Source organism: Cololabis saira, chromosome 13 (genome assembly GCF_033807715.1).
Source record: "Cololabis saira isolate AMF1-May2022 chromosome 13, fColSai1.1, whole genome shotgun sequence".
Taxonomy (NCBI): Eukaryota; Metazoa; Chordata; class Actinopteri; order Beloniformes; family Belonidae; genus Cololabis; species Cololabis saira.
In genome coordinates this window covers 38,889,194-38,915,827 of record NC_084599.1, presented here as the reverse complement: position 1 = coordinate 38,915,827, position 26,634 = coordinate 38,889,194, and the positions used below count along the sequence as shown (strand labels likewise).

At 43.6% G+C, this 26,634-nt stretch overlaps 1 protein-coding gene across 1 annotated transcript in view; it reads left to right on the top strand.

The window, feature by feature from the left end:
• The window catches only part of LOC133457906 (ephrin-A2-like), a 131,768-nt gene extending 105,890 nt beyond the window's left edge, over nt 1–25,878 (top strand). Inside the window, exons 3-4 of the mRNA XM_061737286.1 lie at nt 25,028–25,093; nt 25,451–25,878. Of these exons, the coding sequence (XP_061593270.1) occupies nt 25,028–25,093; nt 25,451–25,572 (188 nt within the window). The 3' untranslated portion in view covers nt 25,573–25,878. The remainder of the gene's footprint in view (nt 1–25,027; nt 25,094–25,450) is intronic.
• The last annotated feature ends 756 nt before the right edge of the window (nt 25,879–26,634 follow it).

Genomic DNA, 26,634 nt, shown 5'->3' with positions numbered 1-26,634 from the left:
ACAACCAATCAGAAGAAGGGGCGGGGCTAATTAAGGCCAACGAAGCTTAAGGACTCATTACAGAGTCCCATGACACCACCCACAACTTCCTATGTCAAACCATTCAAAAGTTATGGCAGAGAAAAGTTTTCCGGGGGGCGCTGTTGAGCCATTTTACCACGGCCATTAATGCAAACCATGTAATATCAAATTTATCACCAGGCCTAGCTTGCATGCAAAATTTGGTGCCTTTTGGAGAACTATCAAATATGGACTAATCAGATGAAGGGGGGGTGCGCTTGATGGCGTCTAGCGTCGCCACGGTAACACTTTTGAAAGAGAAAAGTAATGCGCGTAGTCGCAGGATGGAGACGCACATTTTGATGTATAACACATCTGGGTTTACGAAACGGTTCGGGCTGAATTAATTCTCGAAGGAATGGCTCATATTGCTCCAAAATTACGTGATTAATTCAGAATGTTCAAAATGGCCGACTTCCTGTTCGGTTTCGGCCATGGCACCAAGAGACTTTTCTTTAAGTTGCGACATGATACAGGTGTGTACCGATTTTCGTTCATGTACGTCAAACCGTATTATGGGGCTTGAGGCGCAAAGTTTTTTCTGTCTGAACCAATCAGATGAAGGGGAGGCGCGCTTTTTGGCGTCTAGCGTCGCCACGGTAACGCTTTTGAAAGAGAAAAGTAATGCGTGGTGTCGGAGGATGGAGACGCACATTTTTATGTATAACACACCTGGGTGCACGTTACGGTTCGGGCCGTATTAACTGCCGAAGGAATGGCATAAATTTCGCCAAAATGACACGATTAATTCAAAATGGCCGACATCCGGTTCGGTTTCGGGCATGACGCCAAGAGACATTTCTTTAAGTTGCGACATGATACAGGTGTGTACCGATTTTCGTGCATGTACGTCAAACCGTATCGTGGGGCTTGAGGCACAAAGTTTTCTAGGGGGCGCTGTTGAGCCATTTTGCCACGCCCATTAATGCAAACCATTAAATATCAAATTTTTCGCCAGGCCTGACTTGGGTGCAAAATTTGGTGACTTTTTGGGCACGTTTAGGGGGGCAAAAAGGCCATCACTTTGTCAGAAGAAAAATAATAATAATAACTAGACCAAAATTCCCGGGAAATTTTGAAGTGCCACGGACTACTGCCAGATGATCGCGGGATGCACCCATGAAGGTCAAGGACATTTGATACCACCCATGACTCTCTATGTCAAACCATTCAAAAGATATTGGACTATAACGTATCGGCCAATCAGAAGAAGGGGCGTGGCTAATTTGCACCAATGAGGGTCAGGGACTCGATACTTGGTCATTTGACACCACCCATGTCTCTGTATGTCAAACCATTCAAAAGATATTGGACTATAACGTATCGGCCAATCAGAAGAAGGGGCGTGGCTAATTTGCACCAATGAGGGTCAGGGACTCGATACTTGGTCATTTGACACCACCCATGTCTCTGTATGTCAAACCATTCAAAAGATATTGGACTATAACGTATCGGCCAATCAGAAGAAGGGGCGTGGCTAATTTGCACCAATGAGGGTGAGGGACTCCATACTTAGTCATTTGACACCACCCATGTCTCTGTATGTCAAACCATTCAAAAGATATTGGACTTTAACGTATCAGCCAATCAGAAGAAGGGGCGGGGCTAATTTGCACCAATGAGGGTCAGGGACTCGATACTTAGTCATTTGACACCACCCATGTCTCTGTATGTCAAACCATTCAAAAGATATTGGACTTTAACGTATCAGCCAATCAGAAGAAGGGGCGTGGCTAATTTGCACCAATGAGGGTCAGGGACTCGATACTTAGTCATTTGACACCACCCATGTCTCTGTATGTCAAACCATTCAAAAGATATTGGACTATAACGTATCGGCCAATCAGAAGAAGGGGCGTGGCTAATTTGCACCAATGAGGGTCAGGGACTCGATACTTAGTCATTTGACACCACCCATGTCTCTGTATGTCAAACCATTCAAAAGATATTGGACTTTAACGTATCAGCCAATCAGAAGAAGGGGCGGGGCTAATTTGCACCAATGAGTGTCAGGGGCTCGATACTTAGTCATTTGATACCACCCGTGAGTCTCTATGTCAAACCATTCAAAAGATATTGGACTATAACGTATCGGCCAATCAGAAGAAGGGGCGGGGCTAATATGTATATATAATATACAAATGTAAATATTTATATGTATAATAATAATAATATACATATATATCCCATGAACCTGTCCCCAGCAGGACTGGGGATCATGTAAGGTCAAAAGGTCAGGGTTCAGATTCCTCCATTATCCAAGGTAAAGTATTATGAAGTCTGCATTGAGTGGGTCATGTGACTAGTTCTGGGTCACATGACCCGGAAGTATGGTAGTGTATATTGTATTGGAATGACTCAGCTAGTTCTTCGGATTTGACAAGCCTCAAATAACTTCACCTTGTAATCAAACTGTAGCTCCTAGCAGAAAAACAAAGACATCGTGAGAGAGACAGAACCCGGAAGATTCTGACAATCTTAATTTTATTCAGATATTCCTTAAAATGTGTTAGTAACGGCAATTCGAAAACAAAAATGAGATTTTTTTGAAGAAAACGTTATTTAACATGGGAGTCAATGGAGAGAAAGACAGGATTTGGCATGGCTGTTAGTCTCCCCGTTCAAATTTTGTGCACACCACGCCTGTCAAAGTCACATTTTATGAATCACAAAACCTATGTCTATATTCTGACCAAAAATGATCTGTCTACCTTTTACGGTTTGGCCGTGAGGTCGAGTTACAAATAAAAATTATGATCATTTTTTTAAAGTCTCTCGCACTCTGATCAATTAGAACCGCACTGAAGATTTGACAAAAAAGTGATTTCCAGTCCTCGCTTGAGCGCTCATATCTTGATAAGTGTACATTTTAGGAAAAAACAGTCCGGGGTTTAGAGAGAGAAGAGAAGTTTTCCTCCGTTTTGAAGTTTGAATGACCTTTCTACGTGCAAGTATGAGAAAGATAGGTGACTCAGAAAAAAGGTGATTTTTTTTTTTTTAACCTCATCCCACACACAGTGTGAAATGCTGCCCCATACAAATACATGGTCTCCATTAGTTTGGAAATTTGGAAATGTTTTTGCACTTCGTGCAAAAACTATTCGTGCCATCGTTCTGAAAATCCACAGGAATGTAGTTAAATTCAGGGCCTACAACTTTCTAAATCGGTTCATAATTTTTCGAGTAACGGTGTGCGAGTGGTGAGGCCCCAAAGTTGACGCAATGCGTTCCGGATGGGGCAAAAAGTGCACGTTTGTGCACGTTGCGCAAAAACGTGCACGCCAATCGCTAATAAAAGTCATACCAATCGATTCCCGATTAAGGCGCACGTTTCTACATTTTTACTTTTTGAGTTTTCTCAAAGCTGCGCAACTAGTTACGCGCCGAAGTTTATACGGAAGAATATGGAATAAATAAATAATAAATAACTAGACCAAAATTCCCGGGAAATTTTGAAGTGCCACGGACTACTGCCGGATGATCGCGGGATGCACCCATGAAGGTCAAGGACTCGATACTTAGTCATTTGACACCACCCATGACTCTCTATGTCAAACCATTCAAAAGATATTGGACTATAACGTATCGGCCAATCAGAAGAAGGGGCGTGGCTAATTTGCACCAATGAGGGTCAGGGACTCGATACTTAGTCATTTGACACCACCCATGTCTCTGTATGTCAAACCATTCAAAAGATATTGGACTTTAACGTATCAGCCAATCAGAAGAAGGGGCGTGGCTAATTTGCACCAATGAGGGTCAGGGACTCGATACTTAGTCATTTGACACCACCCATGTCTCTGTATGTCAAACCATTTAAAAGATATTGGACTATAACGTATCAGCCAATCAGAAGAAGGGGCGTGGCTAATTTGCACCAATGAGGGTCAGGGACTCGATACTTAGTCATTTGACACCACCCATGTCTCTGTATGTCAAACCATTCAAAAGATATTGGACTTTAACGTATCAGCCAATCAGAAGAAGGGGCGGGGCTAATTTGTACCAATGAGGGTCAGGGACTCGATACTTAGTCATTTGACACCACCCATGTCTCTGTATGTCAAACCATTCAAAAGATATTGGACTATAACGTATCGGCCAATCAGAAGAAGGGGCGTGGCTAATTTGCACCAATGAGGGTCAGGGACTCCATACTTAGTCATTTGACACCACCCATGTCTCTGTATGTCAAACCATTCAAAAGATATTGGACTTTAACGTATCAGCCAATCAGAAGAAGGGGCGGGGCTAATTTGCACCAATGAGGGTCAGGGACTCGATACTTAGTCATTTGACACCACCCATGTCTCTGTATGTCAAACCATTCAAAAGATATTGGACTTTAACGTATCAGCCAATCAGAAGAAGGGGCGGGGCTAATTTGAACCAATGAGGGTCAGGGACTCGATACTTAGTCATTTGACACCACCCATGTCTCTGTATGTCAAACCATTCAAAAGATATTGGACTTTAACGTATCAGCCAATCAGAAGAAGGGGCGTGGCTAATTTGCACCAATGAGGGTCAGGGACTCGATAGTTAGTCATTTGACACCACCCATGTCTCTGTATGTCAAACCATTCAAAAGATATTGGACTATAACGTATCGGCCAATCAGAAGAAGGGGCGTGGCTAATTTGCACCAATGAGGGTCAGGGCCTCGATACTTAGTCATTTGACACCACCCATGCCTCTGTATGTCAAACCATTCAAAAGATATTGGACTTTAACGTTTCGGCCAATCACAAGAAGGGGCGGGGCTAATATGTATATATAATATACAAATGTAAATATTTATATGTATAATAATAATAATATACATATATATCCAATGAACCTGTTCCCAGCAGGACTGGGGATCATGTAAGGTCAAAAGGTCAGGGTTCAGATTCCTCCATTTTCCAGGTTATATTACATGAAGTCTGTAATGACTGTGTCATGTGACCAGGTCTGGGTCAGTCTAATCAGTACACCTGAGCTCTGGTTGTTAGGGGCAACAAGAACCTGATACCGAGGGAGCGGGAATGACAGCTAGATTTTCTGTTGTGACAAACCTGAAATCACTCCACCTTGCGGTCAAACCGTAGCTCTTAGCAGAAATATGAAAACATCGTGAGAGACGGAGAACCCAGAACATTCTGTCAATCTTATTTTCATTCAGATATTCCTTAAAATGTGTTAGTAACGGCAATTCGAAAACAAAAATGAGATTTTTTTTAAGAAAATGTTTTTTAACATGGGAGTCAATGAACAGCGAGACAGGAATTGGCGCGTCTGTTGGGCCCCCCGTTAAAATTTTGTGCACACCACGCCTGTCAAAGTCACATTTTATAAATCACAACACCTATGTCTATATTCTGACCAAAAATGATCTGTCTACCTTTTACGGTTTGGCCGTGACCTCGAGTTACAAATAAGAAATCATGTTTTTTTTTCAGTGTAACTACACTCTAGCAAACTGACTCCCGTGCTCTAGATTTGAAAAAAAGTGATTTCCAAACCTCGCTTGAGCGCTCATATCTTGAAAAGTGTACATTTTAGGAAAAAACAGTCCGGGGTTTGGAGAGAGAAGAGAAGTTTTCCTCCGTTTTGAAGTTTGAATGACGTTTCTACGTCCAAGTATGAGAAAGATACGTGACTTGGAAAAAAGGTGAATTTTGTATTTTTTTTCTCAACATTTTCCCATCCGCTTATAATGGCGCCATTGAAATGCATGGGAAAATCTTCCCCATTAGTTTGGAAATTTGGAAATGTTTTTGCACTTCGTGCAAAAACTATTCTTGCCATCGTTCTGAAAATCCACAGGACTGTAGTTAAATTCAGGGCCTACAACTTTCTAAATCGGTTCAGAATTTTTCGAGTAACGGTGTGCGAGTGGTGAGGCCCCAAAGTTCACGCAATGCGTTCCGGATGGGGCAAAAAGCGCACGTTTGTGCACGTTGCGCAAAAACGTGCACGCCAATCGCTAATAAAAGTCATACCAATCGATTCCCGATTAAGCCGCACGTTTCTACGTTTTTACTTTTCGCGTTTTCTCAAAGCTGTGGGACTAGTTACGCGCCGAAGTTTATACGGAAGAATATGGAATAATAAATAAATAACTAGACCAAAATTCCCGGGAAATTTTGAAGTGCCACGGACTACTGCCGGATGATCGCGGGATGCACCCATGAAGGTCAAGGACTCGATACTTTGTCATTTGACACCACCCATGACTCTCTATGTCAAACCATTCAAAAGATATTGGACTATAACGTATCGGCCAATCAGAAGAAGGGGCGTGGCTAATTTGCACCAATGAGGGTCAGGGACTCGATACTTAGTCATTTGACACCACCCATGTCTCTGTATGTCAAACCATTCAAAAGATATTGGACTTTAACGTATCAGCCAATCAGAAGAAGGGGCGTGGCTAATTTGCACCAATGAGGGTCAGGGACTCGATACTTAGTCATTTGACACCACCCATGTCTCTGTATGTTAAACCATTCAAAAGATATTGGAATATAACGTATCGGCCAATCAGAAGAAGGGGCGTGGCTAATTTGCACCAATGAGGGTCAGGGACTCGATACTTAGTCATTTGACACCACCCATGTCTCTGTATGTCAAACCATTCAAAAGATATTGGACTTTAACGTATCAGCCAATCAGAAGAAGGGGCGGGGCTAATTTGCACCAATGAGGGTCAGGGACTCGATACTTAGTCATTAGACACCACCCATGTCTCTGTATGTCAAACCATTCAAAAGATATTGGACTTTAACGTATCAGCCAATCAGAAGAAGGGGCGTGGCTAATTTGCACCAATGAGGGTCAGGGACTCGATACTTAGTCATTTGACACCACCCATGTCTCTGTATGTCAAACCATTCAAAAGATATTGGACTATAACGTATCGGCCAATCAGAAGAAGGGGCGTGGCTAATTTGCACCAATGAGGGTCAGGGACTCGATACTTAGTCATTTGACACCACCCATGTCTCTGTATGTCAAACCATTCAAAAGATATTGGACTTTAACGTATCAGCCAATCAGAAGAAGGGGCGGGGCTAATTTGCACCAATGAGGGTCAGGGGCTCGATACTTAGTCATTTGATACCACCCGTGAGTCTCTATGTCAAACCATTCAAAAGATATTGGACTATAACGTATCGGCCAATCAGAAGAAGGGGCGGGGCTAATATGTATATATAATATACAAATGTAAATATTTATATGTATAATAATAATAATATACATATATATCCCATGAACCTGTCCCCAGCAGGACTGGGGATCATGTAAGGTCAGGGTTCAGATTCCTCCATTATCCAAGGTAAAGTATTATGAAGTCTGCATTGAGTGGGTCATGTGACTAGTTCTGGGTCACATGACCCGGAAGTATGGTAGTGTATATTGTATTGGAATGACTCAGCTAGTTCTTCGGATTTGACAAGCCTCAAATAACTTCACCTTGTAATCAAACTGTAGCTCCTAGCAGAAAAACAAAGACATCGTGAGAGAGACAGAACCAGGAAGATTCTGACAATCTTAATTTTATTCAGATATTCCTTAAAATGTGTTAGTAACGGCAATTCGAAAACAAAAATGAGATTTTTTTGAAGAAAACGTTATTTATTATGGGAGTCAATGGAGAAAAAGACAGGATTTGGCATGGCTGTTAGTCTCCCCGTTCAAATTTTGTGCACACCACGCCTGTCAAAGTCACATTTTATGAATCACAAAACCTATGTCTATATTCTGACCAAAAATGATCTGTCTAGCTTTTACGGTTTGGCCGTGAGGTCGAATTACAAATAAAAATTATGATCATTTTTTTAAAGTCTCTCGCACTCTGATCAATTAGAACCGCACTGTAGATTTGACAAAAAAGTGATTTCCAGTCCTCGCTTGAGCGCTCATATCTTGAAAAGTGTACATTTTAGGAAAAAACAGTCCGGGGTTTGGAGAGAGAAGAGAAGTTTTCCTCCGTTTTGAAGTTTGAATGACGTTTCTACGTCCAAGTATGAGAAAGATACGTGACTCGGAAAAAAGGTGAATTTTGTCTTTTTTTTCTCAACATTTTCCCATCCGCTTATAATGGCGCCATTGAAATGCATGGGAAAATCTTCCCCATTAGTTTGGAAATTTGGAAATGTTTTTGCACTTCGTGCAAAAACTATTATTGCCATCGTTCTGAAAATCCACAGGACTGTAGTTAAATTCAGGGCCTACAACTTTCTAAATCGGTTCAGAATTTTTCGAGTAACGGTGTGCGAGTGGTGAGGCCCCAAAGTTCACGCAATGCGTTCCGGATGGGGCAAAAAGCGCACGTTTGTGCACGTTGCGCAAAAACGTGCACGCCAATCGCTTATAAAAGTCATACCAATTGATTCCCGATTAAGTCGCACGTTTCTACGTTTTTACTTTTTGAGTTTTCTCAAAGCTGTGCGACTAGTTACGCGCCGAAGTTTATACGGAAGAATATGGAATAAATAATAAATAATAATAAGCCTGAGCAATAGTATTAGTGCCTCGTGCTGCGCACGAGGCACTCCTCCTCCATTGAGCTTGCGCATCTCAATGGAGGAGGCGTGCCACGTGGCGCAGCCGTGGCACTAACTAGACAAAATTCCCGGGAAATTTTGAAGTGCCACGGACTACTGCCGGATGATCGCGGGGCTTATTTGCACCCATGAAGGTCAAGGACTCGATACAGATTCCAATGACACCACCCATGACTCTCTATGTCAAACCATTCAAAAGTTATTACAGAAAATATAGAACCGCTAACTGAACCGCTAACGGGATCGCTAACGGGATCGCTAACGGGATCGCTAACGGGACCGCTAACGGGACCGCTAACCGAGCCGCTAACGGGATCGCTAACCGAGCCGCTAACAACCGCTAACGGAACCACTAACGGGACCGCTAACGGAACCGCTAACGGGACCGCTAACGGGACCGCTAATGGGACCGCTAACGGGATCGCTAACGGGATCGCTAACGGGATCGCTAACGGGATCGCTAACGGGACCGCTAACCGAGCCGCTAATGGGATCGCTAACGGGACCGCTAACAACCGCTAACAGAACCGCTAACGGGACCGCTAACAGAACCGCTAACAGAACCGTTAACGGGATCGCTAACAACCGCTAGCGGAACCGCTAACGGGACCGCTAATGGGATTGCTAACGGGACCGCTAACGGGGTCGCTAACTGGACCGCTAACGGGATCGCTAACTGGACTGCTAACGGTACCGCTAACGGGATCGCTAACGGAATCGCTAACTGAACCGCTAACGGGACCGCTAACCGAGCCGCTAACGGGATTGCTAACCGAGCCGCTAATGGGATCACTAACGGGACCGCTAACAACCGCTAACGGAACCGCTAACAGAACCGCTAACGGGACCGCTAACGGGATCGCTAACAACCGCTAGCGGAACCGCTAACGGGACCGCTAACGGGGTCGCTAACTGGACCGCTAACGGGATCGCTAACTGGACCGCTAACGGGACCGCTAACGGGATCGCTAACGGAATCGCTAACTGAACCGCTAACAGGACCGCTAACGGGATCGCTAACAACCGCTAGCGGAACCGCTAACGGGGTCGCTAACTGGACCGCTAACGGGATCGCTAACTGGACCGCTAACGGGACCGCTAACGGGATCGCTAACGGAATCGCTAACTGACCGCTAACGGGACCGCTAACCGAGCCGCTAACGGGATCGCTAACCAAGCCGCTAACGGGATCGCTAACGGGATCGCTAACAACCGCTAACGGGGCCGCTAACGGGATTGCTAACGGGACCGCTAACGGGGTCGCTAACTGGACCGCTAACGGGATCGCTAACTGGACTGCTAACGGGACCGCTAACGGGATCGCTAACAGGACCGCTAACAGAACCGCTAACGGGACCGCTAACACCAATAACACTACCATCCCATAATAAACACCTACCATCCCATAATAACACTAACATCCCATAATAACACTAACATCCTATAAAAACACCTGCCATCCCATAATAACACTAACATCCTATAAAAACACCTGCCATCCCATAATAACACTAACATCCTATAAAAACACCTGACATCCCATAATAACACTAACATCCTATAAAAACACCTGTCATCCCATAATAACACTAACATCCTATAAAAACACCTGACATCCCATAATAACACTAACATCCTATAAAAACACCTGACATCCCATAATAACACCTATCGTGTGTGTGTGTGTGTGTGTGTGTGTGTGTGTGTGTGTGTGTGTGTGTGTGTGTGTGTGTGTGTGTGTGTTCATCTAAGGTTAAAAGGTCAGGGTTCAGATTTCTCCATTTTCCAGGTTATACTATGAAGTCTGTACTGAGTGAGTCATGTGACCAGTTCTGGGTCAGTCTAATCAGTACAGCTGAGCTCTGGTTGCTAGGGGCAACAAGAACCTGATACAGAGGGAGCGGGAATGACTCAGCTGGATTTTTGGTTGTGACAAACCTGAAATCACTCCACTTTGCGCTCAAACCGTAGCTCTTAGCAGAAAAACGAAAACATTTTGAGAAACAGAGAACCTACCAGATTATCTAAATGTTATTTTCATACAGATATTCCTTAAAATGTGTTAGTAACGGCAATTCGAAAACAAAAATGAGATTTTTTTTAAGAAAACTTCATTTAACATGGGAGTCAATGAAGAGAGAGACAGGAACTGGCGTGTCTGTTGGCTCCCCCGTTAAAATTTTGTGCACACCACGCCTGTCAAAGTCACATTTTATAAATCACAACACCTATGTCTATATTCTGACCAAAAATTATCTGTCTACCTTTTACGGTTTGGCCGTGACCTCGAGTTACAAATAAGAAATCATGTTTTTTTTTCAGTGTAACTACACTCTAGCAAACTGACTCCCGTGCTCTAGATTTGAAAAAAAGTGATTTCCAGTCCTCGCTTGAGGGCTCATATCTTGAAAAGTGTACATTTTAGGAAAAAACTGTTTCGGGTTTGGAGAGAGAAGAGAAGTTTTCCTCCGTTTTGAAGTTTGAATGACGTTTCTACGTGCAAGTATGAGAAAGATACGTGACTCAGAAAAAAGGTGAATTTTGTCTTTTTTCTCGACATTTTCCCATCCGCTTTGAATGGCGCCATAGGAATACATAGGGAAAATGAGCTCCCCATTAGTTTGGAAATTTGGAAATGTTTTTGCACTTCGTGCAAAAACTATTCGTGCCATCGTTCTGAAAATCCACAGGACTGTAGTTAAATTCAGGGCCTACAACTTTCTAAATCGGTTCATAATTTTTCGAGTAACGGTGTGCGAGTGGTGAGGCCCCAAAGTTCACGCAATGCGTTCCGGATGGGGCAAAAAGCGCACGTTTGTGCACGTTGCGCAAAAACGTGCACGCCAATCGCTAATAAAAGTCATACCCATCGATTCCCGATTAAGGCGCACGTTTCTACGTTTTTACTTTTCGCGTTTTCTCAAAGCTGTAGGAGGAGTAGCCGGACAAAGTTTTTACGGAAGAATATATAATAAACTAGACCAAAATTCCCGGGAAATTTTGAAGTGCCACGGACTACTGCCGGATGATCGCGGGATGCACCCATGAAGGTCAAGGACTCGATACTTTGTCATTTGACACCACCCATGACTCTCTATGTCAAACCATTCAAAAGATATTGGACTATAACGTATCGGCCAATCAGAAGAAGGGGCGTGGCTAATTTGCACCAATGAGGGTCAGGGACTCGATACTTAGTCATTTGACACCACCCATGTCTCTGTATGTCAAACCATTCAAAAGATATTGGACTTTAACGTATCAGCCAATCAGAAGAAGGGGCGTGGCTAATTTGCACCAATGAGGGTCAGGGACTCGATACTTAGTCATTTGACACCACCCATGTCTCTGTATGTTAAACCATTCAAAAGATATTGGACTATAACGTATCGGCCAATCAGAAGAAGGGGCGTGGCTAATTTGCACCAATGAGGGTCAGGGACTCGATACTTAGTCATTTGACACCACCCATGTCTCTGTATGTCAAACCATTCAAAAGATATTGGACTTTAACGTATCAGCCAATCAGAAGAAGGGGCGGGGCTAATTTGCACCAATGAGGGTCAGGGACTCGATACTTAGTCATTTGACACCAACCATGTCTCTGTATGTCAAACCATTCAAAAGATATTGGACTTTAACGTATCAGCCAATCAGAAGAAGGGGCGTGGCTAATTTGCACCAATGAGGGTCAGGGACTCGATACTTAGTCATTTGACACCACCCATGTCTCTGTATGTCAAACCATTCAAAAGATATTGGACTATAACGTATCGGCCAATCAGAAGAAGGGGCGTGGCTAATTTGCACCAATGAGGGTCAGGGACTCGATACTTAGTCATTTGACACCACCCATGTCTCTGTATGTCAAACCATTCAAAAGATATTGGACTTTAACGTATCAGCCAATCAGAAGAAGGGGCGGGGCTAATTTGCACCAATGAGGGTCAGGGGCTCGATACTTAGTCATTTGATACCACCCGTGAGTCTCTATGTCAAACCATTCAAAAGATATTGGACTATAACGTATCGGCCAATCAGAAGAAGGGGCGGGGCTAATATGTATATATAATATACAAATGTAAATATTTATATGTATAATAATAATAATATACATATATATCCCATGAACCTGTCCCCAGCAGGACTGGGGATCATGTAAGGTCAAAAGGTCAGGGTTCAGATTCCTCCATTATCCAAGGTAAAGTATTATGAAGTCTGCATTGAGTGGGTCATGTGACTAGTTCTGGGTCACATGACCCGGAAGTATGGTAGTGTATATTGTATTGGAATGACTCAGCTAGTTCTTCGGATTTGACAAGCCTCAAATAACTTCACCTTGTAATCAAACTGTAGCTCCTAGCAGAAAAACAAAGACATCGTGAGAGAGACAGAACCCGGAAGATTCTGACAATCTTAATTTTATTCAGATATTCCTTAAAATGTGTTAGTAACGGCAATTCGAAAACAAAAATGAGATTTTTTTGAAGAAATTTTTTTTTAACATTGCAGTCAATGAAGAGAGAGACAGGAACTGGCGTGTCTGTTGGCTCCCCCGTTAAAATTTTGTGCACACCACGCCTGTCAAAGTCACATTTTATAAATCACAACACCTATGTCTATATTCTGACCAAAAATTATCTGTCTACCTTTTACGGTTTGGCCGTGACCTCGAGTTACAAATAAGAAATCATGTTTTTTTTTCAGTGTAACTACACTCTAGCAAACTGACTCCCGTGCTCTAGATTTGAAAAAAAGTGATTTCCAGTCCTCGCTTGAGGGCTCATATCTTGAAAAGTGTACATTTTAGGAAAAAACTGTTTCGGGTTTGGAGAGAGAAGAGAAGTTTTCCTCCGTTTTGAAGTTTGAATGACGTTTCTACGTGCAAGTATGAGAAAGATACGTGACTCAGAAAAAAGGTGAATTTTGTCTTTTTTCTCGACATTTTCCCATCCGCTTTGAATGGCGCCATAGGAATACATAGGGAAAATGAGCTCCCCATTAGTTTGGAAATTTGGAAATGTTTTTGCACTTCGTGCAAAAACTATTCGTGCCATCGTTCTGAAAATCCACAGGACTGTAGTTAAATTCAGGGCCTACAACTTTCTAAATCGGTTCATAATTTTTCGAGTAACGGTGTGCGAGTGGTGAGGCCCCAAAGTTCACGCAATGCGTTCCGGATGGGGCAAAAAGCGCACGTTTGTGCACGTTGCGCAAAAACGTGCACGCCAATCGCTAATAAAAGTCATACCCATCGATTCCCGATTAAGGCGCACGTTTCTACGTTTTTACTTTTCGCGTTTTCTCAAAGCTGTAGGAGGAGTAGCCGGACAAAGTTTTTACGGAAGAATATATAATAAACTAGACCAAAATTCCCGGGAAATTTTGAAGTGCCACGGACTACTGCCGGATGATCGCGGGATGCACCCATGAAGGTCAAGGACTCGATACTTTGTCATTTGACACCACCCATGACTCTCTATGTCAAACCATTCAAAAGATATTGGACTATAACGTATCGGCCAATCAGAAGAAGGGGCGTGGCTAATTTGCACCAATGAGGGTCAGGGACTCGATACTTAGTCATTTGACACCACCCATGTCTCTGTATGTCAAACCATTCAAAAGATATTGGACTTTAACGTATCAGCCAATCAGAAGAAGGGGCGTGGCTAATTTGCACCAATGAGGGTCAGGGACTCGATACTTAGTCATTTGACACCACCCATGTCTCTGTATGTTAAACCATTCAAAAGATATTGGACTATAACGTATCGGCCAATCAGAAGAAGGGGCGTGGCTAATTTGCACCAATGAGGGTCAGGGACTCGATACTTAGTCATTTGACACCACCCATGTCTCTGTATGTCAAACCATTCAAAAGATATTGGACTTTAACGTATCAGCCAATCAGAAGAAGGGGCGGGGCTAATTTGCACCAATGAGGGTCAGGGACTCGATACTTAGTCATTTGACACCAACCATGTCTCTGTATGTCAAACCATTCAAAAGATATTGGACTTTAACGTATCAGCCAATCAGAAGAAGGGGCGTGGCTAATTTGCACCAATGAGGGTCAGGGACTCGATACTTAGTCATTTGACACCACCCATGTCTCTGTATGTCAAACCATTCAAAAGATATTGGACTATAACGTATCGGCCAATCAGAAGAAGGGGCGTGGCTAATTTGCACCAATGAGGGTCAGGGACTCGATACTTAGTCATTTGACACCACCCATGTCTCTGTATGTCAAACCATTCAAAAGATATTGGACTTTAACGTATCAGCCAATCAGAAGAAGGGGCGGGGCTAATTTGCACCAATGAGGGTCAGGGGCTCGATACTTAGTCATTTGATACCACCCGTGAGTCTCTATGTCAAACCATTCAAAAGATATTGGACTATAACGTATCGGCCAATCAGAAGAAGGGGCGGGGCTAATATGTATATATAATATACAAATGTAAATATTTATATGTATAATAATAATAATATACATATATATCCCATGAACCTGTCCCCAGCAGGACTGGGGATCATGTAAGGTCAAAAGGTCAGGGTTCAGATTCCTCCATTATCCAAGGTAAAGTATTATGAAGTCTGCATTGAGTGGGTCATGTGACTAGTTCTGGGTCACATGACCCGGAAGTATGGTAGTGTATATTGTATTGGAATGACTCAGCTAGTTCTTCGGATTTGACAAGCCTCAAATAACTTCACCTTGTAATCAAACTGTAGCTCCTAGCAGAAAAACAAAGACATCGTGAGAGAGACAGAACCCGGAAGATTCTGACAATCTTAATTTTATTCAGATATTCCTTAAAATGTGTTAGTAACGGCAATTCGAAAACAAAAATGAGATTTTTTTGAAGAAATTTTTTTTTAACATTGCAGTGAATGAAGAGAGAGACAGGAATTGGCATGGCTCTTAGTCTCCCCGTTTAAATTTTGTGCACACCACGCCTGTCAAAGTCACATTTTAAGAATACCAAAATGTATGTCTACATTCTGACCAAAAATTATCTGTCCAGCTTTTACGGTTCGGCCGTGAGGTCGAGTTACAAATAAAAATTATGGTCATTTTTTCAGGGTTCTGCTCACTCTGATCAATTAAAACCTCCACTCTAGATTTGAAAAAGGGGGTTTTTTAGTCCTCGCTTGAAGGCTCATATCTTGAAAAGTGTACATTTTAGGAAAAAACAGTCCGGGGTTTGGAGAGAGAAGAGAAGTTTTCCTCCGTTTTGAAGTTTGAATGACGTTTCTACGTCCAAGTATGAGAAAGATACGTGACTCGGAAAAAAGGTGAATTTTGTCTTTTTTTTCTCAACATTTTCCCATCCGCTTTGAATGGCGCCATTGAAATGCATGGGAAAACCGTTCCCCATTAGTTTGGAAATTTGGAAATGTTTTTGCACTTCGTGCAAAAACTATTCGTGCCATCGTTCTGAAAATCCAGAGGACTGTAGTTAAATTCAGGGCCTACAACTTTCTAAATCGGTTCAGAATTTTTCGAGTAACGGTATGCGAGTGGTGAGGCCCCAAAGTTCACGCAATGCGTTCCGGATGGGGCAAAAAGCGCACGTTTGTGCACGTTGCGCAAAAACGTGCACGCCAATCGCTTATAAAAGTCATACCAATTGATTCCCGATTAAGTCGCACGTTTCTACGTTTTTACTTTTTGAGTTTTCTCAAAGCTGTGCGACTAGTTACGCGCCAAAGTTTATACGGAAGAATATGGAATAAATAATAATAAATAATAAGCCTGAGCAATAGTATTAGTGCCTCGTGCTGCGCACGAGGCACTCCTCCTCCATTGAGCTTGCGCATCTCAATGGAGGAGGCGTGCCACGTGGCGCAGCCGTGGCACTAACTAGACCAAAATTCCCGGGAAATTTTGAAGTGCCACGGACTACTGCCGAATGATCGCGGGATGCACCCATGAAGGTCAAGGACTCGATACTTAGTCATTTGACACCACCCATGTCTCTGTATGTCAAACCATTCAAAAGATATTGGACTATAACGTATCGGCCAATCAGAAGAAGGGGCGGGGCTAATTTGCACCAATGAGGGTCAGGGACTCCATACTTGGTCATTTGACACCACCCATGTCTCTGTATGTCAAACCATTCAAAAGATATTGGACTATAACGTATTGGCCAATCAGAAGAAGGGGCGTGGCTAATTTGCACCAATGAGGGTCAGGGACTCCATACTTAGTCATTTGACACCACCCATGTCTCTGTATGTCAAACCATTCAAAAGATATTGGACTATAACGTATCGGCCAATCAGAAGAAGGGGCGGGGCTAATTTGCACCAATGAGGGTCAGGGACTCGATACTTAGTCATTTGACACCACCCATGTCTCTGTATGTCAAACCATTCAAAAGGTATTGGACTTTAACGTATCAGCCAATCAGAAGAAGGGGCGTGGCTAATTTGCACCAATGAGGGTCAGGGACTCGATACTTAGTCATTTGACACCACCCATGTCTCTGTATGTCAAACCATTCAAAAGATATTGGACTATAACGTATCGGCCAATCAGAAGAAGGGGCGTGGCTAATTTGCACCAATGAGGGTCAGGGACTCGATACTTAGTCATTTGACACCACCCATGTCTCTGTATGTCAAACCATTCAAAAGATATTGGACTATAACGTATCGGCCAATCAGAAGAAGGGGCGTGGCTAATTTGCACCAATGAGGGTCAGGGACTCGATACTTAGTCATTTGACACCACCCATGTCTCTGTATGTCAAACCATTCAAAAGATATTGGACTTTAACGTATCAGCCAATCAGAAGAAGGGGCGGCGCTAATTTGCACCAATGAGGGTCAGGGGCTCGATACTTAGTCATTTGACACCACCCATTACTCTGTATGTCAAACCATTCAAAAGATATTGGACTATAACGTATCGGCCAATCAGAAGAAGGGGCGGGGCTAATATGTATATATAATATACAAATGTAAATATTTATATGTATAATAATAATAATATACATATATATCCCATGAACCTGTCCCCAGCAGGACTGGGGATCATGTAAGGTCAGGGTTCAGATTCCTCCATTATCCAAGGTAAAGTATTATGAAGTCTGCATTGAGTGGGTCATGTGACTAGTTCTGGGTCACATGACCCGGAAGTATGGTAGTGTATATTGTATTGGAATGACTCAGCTAGTTCTTCGGATTTGACAAGCCTCAAATAACTTCACCTTGTAATCAAACTGTAGCTCCTAGCAGAAAAACAAAGACATCGTGAGAGAGACAGAACCCGGAAGATTCTGACAATCTTAATTTTATTCAGATATTCCTTAAAATGTGTTAGTAACGGCAATTCGAAAACAAAAATGAGATTTTTTTGAAGAAATTTTTTTTTAACATTGCAGTGAATGGAGAGAAAGACAGGAATTGGCATGGCTCTTAGTCTCCCCGTTTTAATTTGGTTCACACAACACCTGTCAAAGTCACATTTTATGAATACCAAAATGTATGTCTACATTCTGACCAAAAATTATCTGTCCAGCTTTTACGGTTCGGCCGTGAGGTCGAGTTACAAATAAAAATTATGGTCATTTTTTCAGGGTTCTGCTCACTCTGATCAATTAGAACGTCCACTCTAGATTTGAAAAAGGGGGTTTTTTAGTCCTCGCTTGAAGGCTCATATCTTGAAAAGTGTACATTTTAGGAAAAAACAGTCCGGGGTTTAGAGAGAGAAGAGAAGTTTTCCTCCGTTTTGAAGTTTGAATGACGTTTCTACGTGCAAGTATGAGAAAGATAGGTGACTCAGAAAAAAGGTGATTTTTTTTTTTTTAACCTCATCCCACACACAGTGTGAAATGCTGCCCCATACAAATACATGGTCCCCATTAGTTTGGAAATTTGGAAATGTTTTTGCACTTCGTGCAAAAACTATTCGTGCCATCGTTCTGAAAATCCATAGGAATGTAGTTAAATTCAGGGCCTACAACTTTCTAAATCGGTTCATAATTTTTCGAGTAACGGTGTGCGAGTGGTGAGGCCCCAAAGTTCACGCAATGCGTTCCGGATGGGGCAAAAAGCGCACGTTTGTGCACGTTGCGCAAAAACGTGCACGCCAATCGCTAATAAAAGTCATACCAATCGATTCCCGATTAAGGCGCACGTTTCTACGTTTTTACTTTTCGCGTTTTCTCAAAGCTGTGGGACTAGTTACGCGCCAAAGTTTATACGGAAGAATATGGAATAATAATAAATATACTAGACAAAATTCCCGGGAAATTTTGAAGTGCCACGGACTACTGCCGGATGATCGCGGGATGCACCCATGAAGGTCAAGGACTCGATACTTAGTCATTTGACACCACCCATGACTCTCTATGTCAAACCATTCAAAAGATATTGGACTTTAACGTATCAGCCAATCAGAAGAAGGGGCGTGGCTAATTTGCACCAATGAGGGTCAGGGACTCGATACTTGGTCATTTGACACCACCCATGTCTCTGTATGTCAAACCATTCAAAAGATATTGGACTATAACGTATCGGCCAATCAGAAGAAGGGGCGTGGCTAATTTGCACCAATGAGGGTCAGGGACTCCATACTTAGTCATTTGACACCACCCATGTCTCTGTATGTCAAACCATTCAAAAGATATTGGACTTTAACGTATCAGCCAATCAGAAGAAGGGGCGGGGCTAATTTGCACCAATGAGGGTCAGGGACTCGATACTTAGTCATTTGACACCACCCATGTCTCTGTATGTCAAACCATTCAAAAGATATTGGACTTTAACGTATCAGCCAATCAGAAGAAGGGGCGTGGCTAATTTGCACCAATGAGGGTCAGGGACTCGATACTTAGTCATTTGACACCACCCATGTCTCTGTATGTCAAACCATTCAAAAGATATTGGACTATAACGTATCGGCCAATCAGAAGAAGGGGCGTGGCTAATTTGCACCAATGAGGGTCAGGGACTCGATACTTAGTCATTTGACACCACCCATGTCTCTGTATGTCAAACCATTCAAAAGATATTGGACTTTAACGTATCAGCCAATCAGAAGAAGGGGCGTGGCTAATTTGCACCAATGAGGGTCAGGGGCTCGATACTTAGTCATTTGATACCACCCGTGAGTCTCTATGTCAAACCATTCAAAAGATATTGGACTATAACGTATCGGCCAATCAGAAGAAGGGGCGGGGCTAATATGTATATATAATATACAAATGTAAATATTTATATGTATAATAATAATAATATACATATATATCCCATGAACCTGTCCCCAGCAGGACTGGGGATCATGTAAGGTCAAAAGGTCAGGGTTCAGATTCCTCCATTATCCAAGGTAAAGTATTATGAAGTCTGCATTGAGTGGGTCATGTGACTAGTTCTGGGTCACATGACCCGGAAGTATGGTAGTGTATATTGTATTGGAATGACTCAGCTAGTTCTTCGGATTTGACAAGCCTCAAATAACTTCACCTTGTAATCAAACTGTAGCTCCTAGCAGAAAAACAAAGACATCGTGAGAGAGACAGAACCCGGAAGATTCTGACAATCTTAATTTTATTCAGATATTCCTTAAAATGTGTTAGTAACGGCAATTCGAAAACAAAAATGAGATTTTTTTGAAGAAAACGTTATTTAACATGGGAGTCAATGGAGAGAAAGACAGGATTTGGCGTGTCTGTTGGGCCTCCCGGTCAAATTTTGTGCACACCACGCCTGTCAAAGTCACATTTTATAAATCACAACACCTATGTCTATATTCTGACCAAAGATTATCTTTCTAGCTTTTACGGTTCGGCCGTGAGCTCAAGTTACAAATAAAAATTATGGTCATTTTTTCAAAGTCTCTCGCACTCTGATCAATTAGAACCGCACTGTAGATTTGACAAAAAAGTGATTTCCAGTCCTCGCTTGAGCGCTCATATCTTGAAAAGTGTACATTTTAGGAAAAAACAGTCCGGGGTTTGGAGAGAGAAGAGAAGTTTTCCTCCGTTTTGAAGTCTGAATGACGTTTCTACGTCCAAGTATGAGAAAGATACGTGACTCGGAAAAAAGGTGAATTTTGTCTTTTTTTTCTCAACATTTTCCCATCCGCTTATAATGGCGCCATTGAAATGCATGGGAAAATCTTCCCCATTAGTTTGGAAATTTGGAAATGTTTTTGCACTTCGTGCAAAAACTATTCTTGCCATCGTTCTGAAAATCCACAGGACTGTAGTTAAATTCAGGGCCTACAACTTTCTAAATCGGTTCAGAATTTTTCGAGTAACGGTGTGCGAGTGGTGAGGCCCCAAAGTTCACGCAATGCGTTCCGGATGGGGCAAAAAGCGCACGTTTGTGCACGTTGCGCAAAAACGTGCACGCCAATCGCTAATAAAAGTCATACCAATCGATTCCCGATTAAGTCGCACGTTTCTACGTTTTTACTTTTCGCGTTTTCTCAAAGCTGTGGGACTAGTTACGCGCCGAAGTTTATACGGAAGAATATGGAATAAATAATAAGCCTGAGCAATAGTAAGAGTGCCTCGTGCTGCGCACGAGGCACTCCTCCTCCATTGAGCTTGCGCATCTCAATGGAGGAGGAGTGCCACGTGGCGCAGCCGTGGCACTAATAATAAGCCTGAGCAATAGTATGAGTGCCTCGTGCTGCGCACGAGGCACTCCTCCTCCATTGAGCTTGCGCATCTCAATGGAGGAGGAGTGCCACGTGGCGCAGCCGTGGCACTAATAACTAGACAATTTCTTGCAGAAATTTTGAGAGTGCCACGGCGGGCTGCTGCAAATTGGTGTACATTTTACAAGCAATAAAGGTGAAGGACTCAATACCGAGTCCAATGACACCACCCATGACTCTCTATGTCAAACCATTCAAAAGATATTGGACTTTAACGTATCAGCCAATCAGAAGAAGGGGCGTGGCTAATTTGCACCAATGAGGGTCAGGGACTCCATACTTAGTCATTTGACACCACCCATAAATCTGTATGTCAAACCATTCAAAAGATATTGGACTTTAACGTATCAGCCAATCAGAAGAAGGGGTGGGGCTAATGTGCATTCCCTGGGTCATGTGACCAGTTCTGGGTCACATGACCCGGAAGTGTATACTGTATTATGCTGTATATACTGTGGATGGATGGATGATGGATGATGGATGATGGATGGATGATGGATGGATGGATGATGGATGGATGATGGATGGATGATGGATGGATGGATGGATGGATGGATGATGGATGGATGGATGGATGATGGATGGATGATTGATTGATGGATGGAGGGATGGATGGATGATGGATGGATGATGGATGGATGGATGATGGATGATGGATGGATGGATGATGGATGGATGGATGATGGATGGATGATGGATGGATGGATGATTGATGGATGATGGATGGATGGATGATGGATGGATGATGGATGGATGGATGATGGATGGATGGATGATGGATGGATGATGGATGGATGATTGATGGATGGATGGATGATGGATGGATGGATGGATGGAGGGATGGATGGATGATGGATGGATGATGGATGATGATGGATGGATGGATGATGGAGGGATGATGGATGGAGGGATGATGGATGGATGGAGGGATGGATGGATGATGGATGGATGATGGATGGATGGATGGATGATGGATGGATGATCGATGGATGGATGGATGATTGATGGATGATGGATGGATGGATGATGGATGGATGATGGATGGATGGATGATGGATGGATGGATGATGGATGGATGATGGATGGATGGATGGATGATTGATGGATGGATGGATGATGGATGGATGGATGGATGGAGGGATGGATGGATGATGGATGGATGATGGATGGATGATGGATGGATGGATGATGGAGGGATGATGGATGGAGGGATGATGGATGGATGGAGGGATGGATGGATGATGGATGGATGATGGATGGATGATGGATGGATGGATGGATGATGGGTGGATGATGGATGGATGGATGGATGATGGATGGATGATGATGGATGATGGATGGATGATGGATGGATGGATGGATGATGGATGGATGGATGGATGATGGATGATGGATGGATGATGGATGGATGGATGGATGATTGATGGATGATGGATGGATGGATGGATGATGGATGGATGGATGGATGATGGATGGATGGATGATGGATGGATGATGGATGGATGGATGGATGATGGATGGATGGATGGATGATGGATGGATGATGGATGGATGGATGGATGGATGGATGGATGGATGGATGATTGATGGATGTATGGATGATGGATGGATGATGGATGGATGATGGATGGATGGATGAATGGATGGATGATGGATGGATGGATGGATGGATGGATGATTGATGGATGTATGGATGATGGATGGATGATGGATGGATGATGGATGGATGGATGATGGATGGATGATGGATGGATGGAGGGATGGATGGATGATGGATGGATGATGGATGGATGATGGATGGATGGAGGGATGGATGGATGATGGATGGATGATGGATGGATGATGGATGGAGGGATGATGGATGGATGGAGGGATGGATGGATGATGGATGGTAGAGGAGGATGATGAAGGTAGAGGATGGTGAAGGTAGAGGATGATGAAGGTAGAGGAGGATGATGAATGTAGAGGATGATGAAGGTAGAGGATGATGAAGGTAGAGGATGATGAAGGTAGAGGATGATGAAGGTCAGGGTTCAGATTTCTCCATTTTCCAGGTTATATTATATTAAGTCTGTACTGACTGAGTCATGTGACCAGTCCTGGGTCACATGACCCAGAAGCCTGCGGGGGGGATGAGTCATCAGAACAGAGAAGCTTCTAGAAACTTCAGAAGCTTACTAGTATATATACAGAGGTAATGATTCAGCTATATTTTCGGTTGTGACAAACCTCAAATCACTCCACTTTGTCATCAAACCGTAGCTCTTAGCAGAAAAATGAAGACATTGTGAGCGACGGAGAACCCAGCAGATTCCGGAAATGTTATTTTCATACAGATATTCCTTAAAATGTGTTAGTAACGGCAATTCGAAAACAAAAATGAGATTTTTTTGAAGAAAACCTTTTTTAACATGGGTCTCAATGGAGATCGAGACAGGATTTGGCGTGTCTGTTGGGCCCCCTGTTAAAATTTTGTGCACACCACGCCTGTCAAAGTCACATTATTTGAATCTCAACATGTATGTCTATATTCTGACCAAAAATTATCTGTCTACCTTTTACGGTTTGGCCGTGACCTCGAGTTACAAATAAGAAATCATGTTTTTTTTTCAGTGTAACTACACTCTAGCGAACTGACTCCCGTGCTCTAGATTTGAAAAAAAGTGATTTCCAGTCCTCGCTTGAGCGCTCATATCTTGAAAAGTGTACATTTGAGGAAAAAACTGTTCCAGGTTCAGAGAGAGAAGAGAAGTTTTCCTCCGTTTTGAAGTTTGAATGACGTTTCTACGTGCAAGTATGACAAAGATACGTGACTCAGAAAAAATGTGAATTTGGAGTTTTTCCAACCTCCTCCCATCCACAGTGTGACATTCTGCCCCATTCACTTACATGGGAAAATCTCCCCATTAGTTTGGGAAATTTGAAAATGTTTTTGCACTTCGTGCAAAAACTATTTGTGCCATCGCTCTGAAAATCCAGAGGACTGTAGTTAAATTCAGGGCCTACAACTTTCTAATTTGGTTCAGAATTTTTCGAGTAACGGTGTGCGAGTGGTGAGGCCCCAAACTTCTCCCAATGCATTCCGGATGGGATTTAGCGCGCACGTTTGTGCACGTTGCGCAAAAACGTGCACGCCAATTGCTTATAAAAGTCATAGCACACGATTCCCGATTAACGCGCACGTTTCTACGTTTTTACTTTTCGCGTTTTCTCAAAGCTCTAGGAGGAGTAGCGAACCGAAATCTGTCCGGAAGAGGAATCAGAAGAATAATAAACCCGCAGAATAACAATAGTGCCTCTGGCCTCCGGCCAGAGGCCTACTCCTCCTTGCTATTGCATAGCTTTGGAGGAGTCGTGCCTCTGGCCGGGGGCCGTGGCACTAATAAGCCTGAGCAATATTAAGAGTGCCTCGTGCTGCGCACGAGGCACTCCTCCTCCATTGCGAAGCTCAATGGAGGAGGAGTGCCACGTGGCGCAGCCGTGGCACTAATAATAATAAAAATTCCTGCAAATACAATAGGGCCTTCGCACTGAAGGTGCTCGGGCCCTAATAAATGCTGGAGGCCTGGAGCCGTCTGGACCAGGCCCGGCTGAGCCCGGTCACCATGAACAGCTACTTCTGGTCAGATCCGTCCGTCCATCCTTGGTTCTGTTTTCCTGTTGTGCAGTTTAGATGTGTCTTCTGCTCCTGGGCTGCTGTGGCTCTAATAACATTCTCTTTCTTCTGCAGCGTCGCCGCACCCGAACCTGGCCGGGAAACCGTGTCTGAAGCTCAAGATCTACGTCAAACCCACCAGTGAGTCTCTGTTGCAGCTCCTTCACCAGCAGCTGAAACTCCTTCTAACATTCACACCATCAGGGCTGGAGTTCCTCCGTCAGCGCTGCTGGAAACACCACAACAATAATCTGCCCTTTCACAATAAAAGAACTGGAACTATTCAACCATAATGTCACAAAAGACAATTGTTCATTAAATTATAACTTGTAAGGACTCCTGAAACGCTCATGCAACATTGAAATGTTTGTACGCATGTAGAATGAACTCGGATCTGACCTTTAATTTTACCTTTAATCTGACCTCTGACATGATTAATCTGACCTTTAATCTGACCCCTGATGTGCCCTCTGATCTGACCTTTAATCTTTCTTCCAGACGACTCCGTGTACGAGTCTCCGGAGCCGTTCCTGACGGACGAGACCGGCGGCTGCAGCCTGGCCCTGCCGTCGGCCATCTTGCTCTCCCTCCTCCTCATCCTCGTCTTCGCCTCCTCGTAGCGACTTCTCATCCTTCCCCTCCCCCGCTCGGCTCCTGGACGACCTGAGGACGTCGACCCGGCTCCCTCCCCGTGACCTCTGACCCCCAGTCCAGACGCCAATCAGAGGAGTCGGCGGTGGGAGGAGCTTGTGGAGTTTCTGCAAACATCTCTGATCCGCGACGTTTGGAGATCCACCACGTTGCTGACGTCCTTCATCCTCCAGACTTTCACTCGACGGCTCCTCTAGTTCCTGGACTCGAGTCTTCCTGACTGAAGCTGAACCCAAAGACCACAGCAGTGCTTTAACGGGCTCTCGGGGGGGCTGGGGGAGGAGCTAACGCTGGGGGAGGAGCTAACGCTGGGGGAGGAGCTAGTGTTGGGGGGAGGGGCCAGTGCTCCAGATCTTCGTTTTCCTCAAACTTCAACAGATGAAACGTCATCAGAAATGGCTTACCCCGCCTTTAAAGGGGCGAGGACACATAAAGGTCCAACAGCTGCCCAGATTATCAGATTCTTGCTTCCTTTTCTCCTGGTGCCAAATAAACCGCAGAAATAGATCGTCTTGTTGATAAGATAAATACGAGAAAAACAGCCATTTGTAGGATTTTAGGGGTCGAGCTAAAGCACTGATGTGGTCTCCCTGGAGCCGTCAGAGCCAATCAGTGACGAGGACGGCCGTCATGTGACCTGGAGCTGAGGGAGGAGTCATGTGACCCGAACACGTGAAGACCCAGCAACGCTAATCACGCCGTTTCCTTTAGAGCTGCGGTTCCACATCAGACCAGTCTGGTACCGAGACCAGAACCAGACTCTGGTAGGACCAGGTCTGACCACGTGGGGGCCGGCACGTCTGCTCATGTGCTGCCCCCATGTGGTCAGGGGGTGTTACTACATACCGTGGCTTTAAACAGGTGATGAATCAGTTCAGTTTTTGTTTGGAGACTAAATCAGATAAAAATATGAGGTTATTTCCAGCCTGGATGAATATTTATGAGTATTTCACCTGTCGTCGTTGTACAGCATCAAAGTTGAGCCGATAACATTTAGATTTTGTTTTGTAAATTAAAAGTTTATCGACATT